This window comes from Zea mays, chromosome 3 (genome assembly GCF_902167145.1).
Source record: "Zea mays cultivar B73 chromosome 3, Zm-B73-REFERENCE-NAM-5.0, whole genome shotgun sequence".
Lineage (NCBI taxonomy): Eukaryota > Viridiplantae > Streptophyta > Magnoliopsida > Poales > Poaceae > Zea > Zea mays.
In genome coordinates, this window is record NC_050098.1 from 97,668,596 (window position 1) to 97,680,443 (window position 11,848).

At 41.7% G+C, this 11,848-nt stretch overlaps 1 protein-coding gene across 1 annotated transcript; it reads left to right on the plus strand.

Annotated features, from left to right (window-relative positions):
* The first annotated feature begins 293 nt into the window (after window positions 1-293).
* LOC103652113 (S-norcoclaurine synthase 1) lies at window positions 294-3,538 on the plus strand. The gene is made up of 4 exons (XM_020550829.1): window positions 294-557; window positions 921-1,168; window positions 2,386-2,707; window positions 3,299-3,538. Exons 1-4 carry the CDS (start codon window positions 294-296, stop codon window positions 3,536-3,538), a joined length of 1,074 nt encoding a protein of 357 aa, XP_020406418.1.
* Window positions 3,539-11,848: the final 8,310 nt, after the last annotated feature.

Sequence of the window (11,848 nt, forward strand, 5' to 3'; positions counted from 1 at the left end):
ACCCCGCAGACCAAGTTTTTTTTTTACTTTGAGCATGAGTTTATAATATAATTTATTACAATACCTACAGCTACTACTATCCAAAACGCTTACAAACTAGCTCAAGCGCCACAAGGGCGCGCCCAAAACACATACCAGAGCACCTTTGCGATAGTAATGAAAAGAATAAATGCATCTGATTGGCTGCGCGATACTTACAATGGAGGAATCCTTTGTATATATACCCAAGTCTTACCGTCCTGGTAGCATCGTCCTGAGCAAACAAGCTAAGCAGAGTGGTGGTAGAATTGGTGATGGCCAGTGAGAGCAGAATAGCACAGGTGGCTACAACGATCCCCGTCAGGAACGTGCAGGATCTTGCTGCTTGCGACGCCGGCGAGCTAACGGCAGATGCACTGGAGCGGTACGTTAGGCCGGACATCGACAAGGACGCAGTCCTTTACGAGCACTCCGGTGAGCTTCCGGTGGTTGACCTTGGAAGACTCAACCCACAGCACTGGGAAGAGGAGGCGGCGGCCAAGCTCAGATATGCTTGCGAGGAGTGGGGATTCTTTCAAGTAGGTGCCTCCATTCTTTATAAATTAGAAGCGTAATTTGACTTTCTAAACGTATCTAAAAATTGATTTATTTATATACATGGGTTGGCTTAGAAATTTTTTTCGGAGGCGGTTCTTGATAAACCTCGCACTGTCGAAAAATATAGGCATTTGTAAAATTGTTTCTGTAGTTTTGGATGTGGCCACTTTAATGTGGGTTAACTTCTTTCTGAACATAGTAGATGATATAAATCATAATTTCGTGTAAGATTTATGTTTTTTATCTGTCAAAAATTACGAATAGCATTTCACTGCTATACCGTGCCATGCATATCACCAGCTCATCTCAAGAACTTAGAACAATTCAATTGCCATAACTCACAGGTTTTGAATCATGGCGTTCCAGAAGAGGTTATGGTGAGCATAAAGCGCGATATTCAGGAGTTCTTTGAGCTGCCGCTGGATGTGAAGAATGCTTACGCACAAACCCCGGGAGACCTCCAAGGATATGGTCAAGCATATGTTTTTTCCAACGATCAAAAGCTTGACTGGTCAGACATGCTTGGCATCATTAGTCAGCCTCCTCCGGCCCGTGACATGAAACATTGGCCGACTCAACCTCTTACTTTCAGGTTACCATCGGATACGGATGTTTGTTAATTAATTCTAACTACCATATATATATATATATATATATATATATATATATATATATATATATATATATATATATATATATATATATATATATATATATATATATATATATATATATATATATATATATATATATATATATATATATATATATATATATACTAGTCGATTGACCGTGCGTTGCGACGGCTTACAACAATACCCACGTAAACTATCTATCAAAAAAATTTCAAATTTTTTTAGTTATTGTCTCCACTCTCTGTATAATATATTTTTTTTGATTTGACTAACTGATGTTATTGTTTAGAAGGGAGTTCACAACGATTGACTGAATGAACAGAGATTATAAAATAACATAATTCCATCATACAGAGACCAAATAAGAGAAAGTTTGTGAGATCAAGTTTCTAAAATAAGTCCCATGAAGTCAAACTTATAAAAAAGATAGATCAAAATATGGAGTGATTGCTAAAGTCAGGCATCAATAAAAACTGGATGAGCTCCATATAAACTATGCTACTTCGTAGCAATTACTAACGTTTAAAAACCATCAAATAACAATTCATTTTGTTGTTAGTGTGACAAATCATTGCTGCTCCATCCAATTCAGCAACCTCAAACACCATGTAGTCCATTGCGCCAATGTGGTCTCAGAAACGACTTAATGTTTGCAAGAGCCAAGAACGTCGTGCCGTGCTTAGGCTGTAGCCTCGGCCCGTAGTGCTGGCCCGGCCCGACACGATTATTTTTTTATTTTACAAAAAAACTTATATACCTATATACAATTTATATTCAATATTAAAAATATCTTAGCGTGATGTTCTACTGGTTAGACAGTCTCACCTAGTGTCTCCCCCTTTTTTCATCAGGGCACGAGTTCGAACCTCACCTCCTACACCGTTTTTTAACATTTTACGCCGATTTAATGCCATAGTTGTGGCCCGCGTGCATCTAGTCCGTGTCGGGCGTCGTTTGGCATTTATAGACGTGCAAAAGATTAATTTGAAATAGCTGTGAGGGGTTATTTGTAAAAAGATGACGCATGACGACAGTTGAAACTGGTGCTTTAAGTATATATATATATATATATATATATATATATATATATATATATATATATATATATATATATATATATATATATATATATATATATATATATATATATATAATTTTTTATTTGTGATGTCAGGAAATCCCTTGAAGATTATTCTGCTGAAGTGGAGAAAGTTGCTCACTCCATTGCAACAGCCATAGGAAAAATTCTGAATATTGATCCAGAACTGATGAGTGACAAATATGCCGTGCAAGTTCTGAGGATGAATTACTACCCTCCATGCACGTCGATGCCCGAAAAGGTTTTGGGGTTCTCGCCTCATTCAGATGGATCTTTTCTTACCATCCTTTCACAAGTTAATTCAGTGGAAGGCCTCCAAATAAAAAGGCATGATGCATGGGTCCCAGTGAAACCACACCCTGAAGCATTATTGGTGAATGTTGGAGATTTCCTTGAGGTAATTAAACCAACTTTTACTTATCAAGTAATAACACGTGCAAATGAAATCTTTTACTTGTCAACAAATTTGTGTTTGGTTGCGGGACAGCTGGGGATAGACAGGACAGGAACGTCCTCTGACAAATTTGTGTTTGGTTGCGGGACAGCTGGGGATAGACAGGTCAGGAACGTCCTCTGACATACTCTCTCGTCCCTACAATTTTGAGGGACAACTGGAGACAACACTGAGATAGTATCTAACCCTGAACCAAACAATCTTATTTAAAAAATCGTCCTATCTCATTCCGTACTATCATTACAACTAAACACACCCAATCAACACACCAAGTATATTAGTATTTAGCTTACAAACAACTCATACTTTGTGTGCATCTGCCAATGGACACTAGTGTGATTGATTTGGTCAAAAGCCAAAAGATAAAACAGTTAAACAACCATACGGGAATTAGATAATCCAAATTACGGGCACGGCTAGATGAACCCAATGAGAAACTTTTTTCCTCAAATCTGGGCCAATACTCAGATAGAATCTAAGCTCATGCAGACCCCTCATATTTCCTCATTCCATTTTAATTATCATCACTTGCAGATTATGACGAACGGAAAATTCAAGAGTATTGAGCATAGGGTCATTATTAATGCTCATAAGGAACGATTGTCGGTGTCTGCATTCCACAGTCCAAAGTTTGACGGGGTGGTTTCACCGGCTACGGCGACTCCGACAGAAAATCTTTTGTACAGGACTGTGAAAGTGGAAGGTTATATTAAGCACTCCATGTCCAACAAGCTAGATGGAAAACGAGCCTTGGATCATGCGAAGGCGTTCTAGTTTTAATATCCACGGAGAAAACAGACAGGTAATCGTGACTCTGATTTTTCCCATTCGATAAACAGTGAAGCTCCAGCTTACCCTATCGGCCTAAATACACGTGGGTTGTTCGTTTCAGATTAAAGTCAATTTAAACTCAACTATTTGAACTGCTGCAGTTGAAATGCAGAAACTGTCCCAGATAAAATCCAAGTGAATAGGCTGATCATGTTTTAACTCTTAGACATTTTGTTTGATTGTTTGTCGAATTTAAATTTCTTTTATATAATAGTCAGTTGTTTGTGATTTGCTACGGTTGTTATATATCATATAAATAGATTTTGATATATTTATTTGAATATAATTATTGTTTATTTTTAAACACTAAGGTACATATGATCTGGTGGTTAGCCCCAAATTTCTGGAATAGGGGGCGTGGGTCCAAGTGCTCGCTTTGCACTGTGTGGTAGCTGCGTGGACGAAGTCGGGTGCTCGGCAGACGCAATAGCTGGTTGCACGCTGTGGGGTCCACAGGGCAGTAGCTGACAGAGCGCGCGGGCGCTGGGCATGGAGCCCACGTGGCACGACGCCGAGGCGGGGCGGGAGAACCAGTCGCGTGGGGCGGGCCCAGAGTGTTAACGTGGAGGCAGGGGCAAAGCTCCGTGTAATCGTTGGGGTCAGCTGACCCCTACAAATTTTGGTAAATCCTATACAAATGTATTGTTAACTTAGTGTATTTAGATAATGATTAGTGAAGCTGACCCCAATAACTTTGTTGTTTGGCTTCGCCCCCGCGCGGAGGGTATATATGTATATATAATAAGTAGTAGATATATATATATATATATATATATATATATATATATATATGAAATAGCTGTGAGGGGTTATTTGTAAAAAGATGACGCATGACGACCGTTGAAACTGGTGCTTTAAGTATATATATATATATATATATATATATATATATATATATATATATATATATATATATATATATATATATATATATATATATATATATATATATATATATATAATTTTTTATTTGTGATGTCAGGAAATCCCTTGAAGATTATTCTGCTGAAGTGGAGAAAGTTGCTCACTCCATTGCAACAGCCATAGGAAAAATTCTGAATATTGATCCAGAACTGATGAGTGACAAATATGCCGTGCAAGTTCTGAGGATGAATTACTACCCTCCATGCACGTCGATGCCCGAAAAGGTTTTGGGGTTCTCGCCTCATTCAGATGGATCTTTTCTTACCATCCTTTCACAAGTTAATTCAGTGGAAGGCTTCCAAATAAAAAGGCATGATGCATGGGTCCCAGTGAAACCACACCCTGAAGCATTATTGGTGAATGTTGGAGATTTCCTTGAGGTAATTAAACCAACTTTTACTTATCAAGTAATAACACGTGCAGATGAAATCTTTTACTTGTCAACAAATTTGTGTTTGGTTGCGGGACAGCTGGGGATAGACAGGACAGGAACGTCCTCTGACGTACTCTCTCGTCCCTACAATTTTGAGGGACAACTGGAGACAACACTGAGATAGTATCTAACCCTGAACCAAACAATCTTATTTAAAAAATCGTCCTATCTCATTCCGTACTATCATTACAACCAAACACACCCAATCAACACACACACACACACACACATATATATATATATATATATATATATATATATATATATATATATATATATATATATAGACGGTAAGGGGTAGGCTGCCATTCCCATTCCCCCTTCCCGCACTCCATTCCCGGCTGCCATTCCGTGTTCTGCCATTCTCATTCCCCCCTCCCCGCATTCCACCATTCTGTGTTCTGCCATTCCCATTCCCCCCTCCCCGCACTCCACCATTCTGTGTTCTGTCATTCCCATTACCCCCTCCCCGCAAATCTCATTTCCATTCCTACGTGCATCCCACGTCTAGCTAAAATTAAATTAAAAAAACACAAATATGGCTCCAATGAGATTCGAACCCGCGATCTCTCAAGCAAATGTGCTCGTAGCTACCACTACACTACATGTGTGTTTATGTCAATATATGTTACAATAAAAATATCTACTACATCTCTCCCAAAGCCCACCTGCTACCTTTGCACAATGTGTAGTGGTAGATAATTATCAACGAGATTCCTGAATTATATTTTTGGATGGAGGGAGTAGTATTTAAAGAAGAGCCTTGCATGCAATTTCTTTTGTTTGAATAATGTTTTTAACTTAAATTCTTTTTTATATGTGTGACATTTATTCTCCGTAATATTTTTTCCATGGATCTGACTTGTGAGTCATTTTCATAAACCAACGCCAAAGATGAATCCATGTTTCTTACTTGGAAACCTCGAACAAACACCACTGGCAGGAGGCGCTCGTGTTAGCGTCGCGACGCGGTCCAGAGCGGCTGCACCGCGCTGTCCATTTTCAAATAGGGGGACCTCATGGCCGTCGCTAACGCCGGCGACTCTCGAGTTGTTCTGGGCACCGCATCCGACAACGGCGCCGTCACACCGTCCAGCTCATCATCCACCTGAAGCTCAACCTCCCACGCAAGTCACTACTGACCGGCCATGAATTCTTGTGCGCTGGGACGACAGCCGTTGCTGACGTTGTGTGAGTGTTCTCGAACAGGATTTACGTAGAGGAGTGACACATCCGGTGGTGCAACGGCTAGGTGTACTACCTCGCTGATGAGCCCGGGGTACACTTCGTTTGGCAGCCCAGCCAAGAGTCATCGGTACTCGCTATGTCGTGCGCGTTCGACGACTACTATATCAAGGACTATGGCGTCATCTTGGCACCAGAGGTGACGCAGAGGAGGACCGACAACAATGACCACTCGTCATCGTCGCGGTAGCTTTTGTGCCGCCCTACCTTTAATTCTCTTCGCAAACACATACACTTGCTTTTTTGTTTAAGCAAGCGTGTATGGTGGTGCGTACCTGATGACTGACAATGTACGAGGGAACTTCTACCGGCAGGTGTGACACGTGCTCTTCAATGATGAGATCATGCAAATCGTGACATATATCGAAGTCTGCATGATACTGATGGTTGCAATATAGTAATGAAACAACTAAATTAAAATAACAAAATTTATGTATGGCTAGGATTACAAATGAATTATGAAATATTTTTTTATAATAATATAAGACACATTTTGTATATAAGTTATTATGTTATTATATGTTCCCGTTGCAACGCACGGGTACTTACCTAGTATATATATATATATATATATATATATATATATATATATATATATATATATATATATATATATATATATATATATATATATATATATATATATATATATATAGGGAGAGAGAGGGTGAATATATTGCGACCACACCCACGCCTAGGTTGTCGGGTGCGCCCACTGTCATGCACCAGGTCAAACCTCCCCACATGCGTCACTCAAACTCCCGTTCCAACACCCAACCCGTGTGGGACGCATGTCATAAATTACGGATCTGTTTTTTGCATAAATAGTGTAAATAATTCTAAAAATAGCGTAAATAGTTCATATAGATAGCATAAACCCCCGCTCGGCTACTGGACCATGTCCACATGCGCAGGTGCATGTATGCAGATCCTAATTTTATGGTACATCCAATAATTATAATAGATCGTATGAGCTTTCAATGCATGTGCGCAAATTATGAGTTTTCAATGCATGCGCGCAAAAATTGGTTGGCTCTAGAAATATAGGATCGCTTCAACAGTCACATAGCTCTCGCTAGAATTGTTTTATGATATATACTGATACTAATTATACTACACAGTGTAGATAAATATGCAATTCGGTACGCTGCATAAAAAATTATTTTCTACTGCATGCACACAAATTTAGGATGACAGGAATATGCGATGAAAGAAAATGGATTGACATGCATGAAAACAAAAGATCTCATTTAAATACTTTATTTCCTCTATAAATATAGGATCGCTCCAAAAGCCGTGCAGTTAAGCTCGTTAGTGTAACACCCCAGGTGTTTATCGTCTTCTCGACCATGAGTGCGGACCTTAACACGTGATAGCGATGAATAAAATGGACACTAAATTTTAATTATCTCACAAAGGTTCGAGTTTGGTGTCATTTTCATTTCGATAATCTACGCAATTAAATGGGGTTCGAGAAACTTCTGGATTATCGAATCATCGCCGCTGGCGAATTTTGAACTGGTTCGGATCGCGCGCATAAGTGAATACGAAAATCAGAGGACTTCTAATTTTATGTAAAATTTGGAGCCCCGCGCTGTCCGAAAAGAATAATGCGTCAGCTCATTAATTAAATTATATCTCTTAGCATGTGATCCTTGGCGTCAAATTAGATGATCGATAGCTGGTGAGAATCGTAAAATTGGACGGGACTAAATTCAGTCTTGAATACCAAAGCCGAACTCGACAACTAGAGTTTTTGGTGCAAAATAATTCCGTCTCTGCTCGTCAACTGAGTAGTCGCGTACAAGAAATTATAATTAAGATTCGATTCTCCACGTAAATTATCTGTGGCCGTGGAATCGGGTGTTGAGGCTGCGGATGAAATTATTTGATTTCAAATAATTTTGAATCAAACGTAAAATAGCGATATTAATATTATTTCGGGGTCATCCTATTTGTATCTCGTTTAGACTCAAATCCTAGAAGCTGAATCTATCTGTGTCTTAATAAAAATAAGGATTTCAATCCCCACACGTCGCATTCTTCTGCTCCTTATCCTGAGGTGAGAACACGTATAATTCTATGGAAAATTCCTTCATCACTGTACTCATTAGAAGCCTGATCCACGATTGTTTATCCCTTATCCCCACCGCTGTCCCTTTTCCTTATCCCATCTGAAGCTGTTGGACATCTTACGTGCCCTCTCCTCGCTTAAGTCTTCTCCAAACGTGCATAGCTCCGTGTGGTCGCCTGACCCAGGGCCGGGCCATATGCATGTGCCAAAAGTGCGACCACGCAGGGCCTAAAATTTTGAGGGACCTAAAAAACTTCTTAGCTCAGTAGTAAGACTAAATAATATGCATCAATAAGCAGACTAACATTATACTATCTAAGCTGAACTCAGTTAACAGCTAGACTATTGCTCTTCAAACACATCTATTATTACGTATTTTTATTTATATACATTATTACAATATAATTTCGTAAAAATAGATAGATTTAAAAGAGTTATCTAGTAAACCTTTTGCAATTCAGAATACATAAATTCTATTACAATATAATTTCAATTATATTTTTTCTATAAAATAAGACCTCTTTAGAAGTTTAGTACGTGTCCTTTAAATTTGTCGGCTCGCCCCTGGCCTGACCGCGCTCCTCCTCGGCAGCTTCTCCTTCCTGCGTCGCGCTCGGTGCCCAACTTCCTGCTCCGCGGCTTTCCCCGAGCTCCCATCGCCGCGCGCAGCCGCTCCTCCTCAGCCTCCTCTGCGCCGTGCCCCTGGCCCCTCTGCCCGAGCTCGCCCGTGGCCAGAGCTCCCCTGTTGGCCGACGCCCAGCCCCTTCCCCAGCCGTGTCTTCCTCCGTCTCCCTGTTGTCGCGCCCTGGAGTTCCTGCGCGCCCTCCATCGTTCAGCGCCCGACCGGATCTCCATGGTACCGCGCGTCCATCCCCTCTGCTCCTGCGCGCCGCAGTTCGCTCCAGCTCGGTCCCTGCTCCGCTCGGCCGACCGCGCTGCTCTCTGCGCGCCGAGCTCGTCCCTGCGCGCGCCCCTCAAACTCGTCCTCCACTCTGCCGTGGCCGCCATGGAATCCGCCCACGCGCCGTTCCGTGGAAGCGCCAGCTCGATCCCCTTCGGCCGTGCTCGCTCTGGACGCCGCCCTGTTCATTTTTGCAGCTCCGAGTCGGCCTGATCGAGTTCCTCCAGCGCCGTGGCTTCCCATTTCCTTCTAGCCGCACGCCCGAATTTTCTCTATTCGGCCTTAATCCCGATCGTGTCGTCGATCTCGCCGATTATCGTCGTTTGCCGTCGCGTCGTGTGTGCTCGTCCTCGCCAAGATCTGGCCCTGCGAGCTCCACGCGCCTTGGCTGCGCTCGTCGTGTCCTCCGTAGATATTTTCGCCTAGCTGCGCGGACCTCGCCATCGTCTTGGTCGTCGATGCCACACAACCATCCACGCGTTGTTGTCCTCACGGACACCGCTTCACACTATTACCTTGTTTTCACCATCCGTAGCGTCGTCATCGGGATGTCCTGGCTATAGCACCGGCGCCCTCGACCTTGCCCAAAGCCCTATGTTGGATTCGTCAGCGTGCTACTCGTCCGCTGGCTCCTCGCCGTCATGCCATCGTTGCTTACCATGTCGGGACACCTCCCCTCGTGCTCAGACGCTTGTCTGGGACCCCGTCGTCGACAACTTGGGTTCTCCGTCGCCGGGTCCGTGTTTCGGATAACAACAACCTTATTGTCGTCTCGTATTTGCTCCGACTCTGCCTCTACGTGCTCGCCTTCGATCACCGCTGCAATTTTTAGGAGTTTGAGTGAAGAAGTGAACCCGTGGGGCGCTTGTTTGGAGCTCGACAGAAGGCCTGAACAAGAATCGTCAACGTCGGCTTGGAATTCTAGTTGAATCGGTAATCGTTCTCTAGTTCACTATTTTTATCGATGGATTGAATATATATATATATTCATCTCGACGATTATCTGGATTGAAGCATAAACATGTCATAGTTATATTAGATGGCTGCCAAAATATCTTGTCGCATGTGAGGACATGATTATGGCATACTAGTGTCGCGAGGTAAAACTTAGATTTAAAATGCTAGTTACGTAGGAGTACCCGAGCGGACGTGTCTGTCGAGTGTCTTCAAATTGGTTTTACTTATGAAGTATGCCAAATTAGTGGCGTGAAGAATTAATTTAGTATTCCAAATGATTATCCGATAAAGCTGTCATCGTTGATTTTGTATGATATTTTGGTAGTCAAACCCGAAATATTTGATTAATTGTTGATATGTAAAATAAGTGAGGTGTGAAATAAAATTAAAATAGTTCTTTGTGAGTAATGTAGTATAATTTATAAAGCGAAGGATAAGTGTAGAATTTAATTAATTAGCTGATAAGTTGTGTTTAGGCTAATTATATTAAACGTGTATAGTTTGTTGTTTCGTGATATTTGCGTTAGATTCGGTTAATCTAGGGAAGCGTAATCATTATACTTAATCATACGTCGATAACTAGCGTTTCCGTATGAAACGGTACAACGCCTCGCCGCTAGGTGTTTAATTCGCTATCGCGTAGCACTATTTAGGTTTGTAATATTCCTGTCTATATGCATTCATGTGCATAATGCATTTCATTCAAGTACGTGAATTAACCATGTCATGCGGAGAACCAGAACTGAGTTGACCACAAGATGGTGCTGATGAATGGAACTGAAGATGGACAGACGAAACAAGTATCAGAACAAAAGATGATCGCCAAGTGGACGTCGTCTAACAAACACTAACCTAGTGTTATTCAGGCAAGCCCCGGTGCATTTGCCACCTCCTTGCTGTTTTAAAGTCTTTATCACCTTGTTTGATGCATTAGGTGATAGGAGTTGTGTGCTAAACAATTGCTACATTTCCTTCCTTGGAAAATTGATTACCCTTCCTTGATACCCTTTTTGAAAAGAATTTTATGAGTCTTAGCCTTGCTTTAGAAAAACAAAATGTTTTGTTTTAAAACAAAAGTGATGCTACAGATTGGGTGGGAATGTTTTCAAAAAGAAAAACTTGTGATGGTGGATCCATCAAGGCCATGATGGGTTCAACATCGGAAAATGTGTACCTCTGGCAGGTACCAAACTTTGGCTTTAAATAATAAAGTTGAGACCGTGCAGTTGACTTGCACGAGAAGGGAGTCTCGGTGTAGTGTCTCCGTCTGAGTCGATTAAGGACCGTCTCGATGTAGGCTTGATGATTGAGGACCTTTTAACTGGTCACATGTCTCATCATGGGTAAGCTTTGCCTCGGGCAGACTAATACCAGAATAAGACAACATGCAATGGGAGTGGAGAGATGGCGATAGTAGCATGTACCCTCCGTGGCAAGAGGCTGGACGGTGGTGTATCTGTGCTCTCGGTTGGCGTGAACCCGATCTGGTCTTAAGAACCCAGGTGGCGAGTTGACATATGCAAGGGTTAAGTGCTACATATGTCGTGTGATTGGAGATCCCCAGTTGGGTATTAATCGATTCGGATCGTCGCTACTTCTCGAACATGAAGACTTGGTCACTGCCCTACACGTAGCAATCCAGTGAACTGATGGGATGATAAAAAGATGGCTAGTATAGGCCAAGTGCTTGAACTACGGTAGAAAGAACTCTAGATGCAG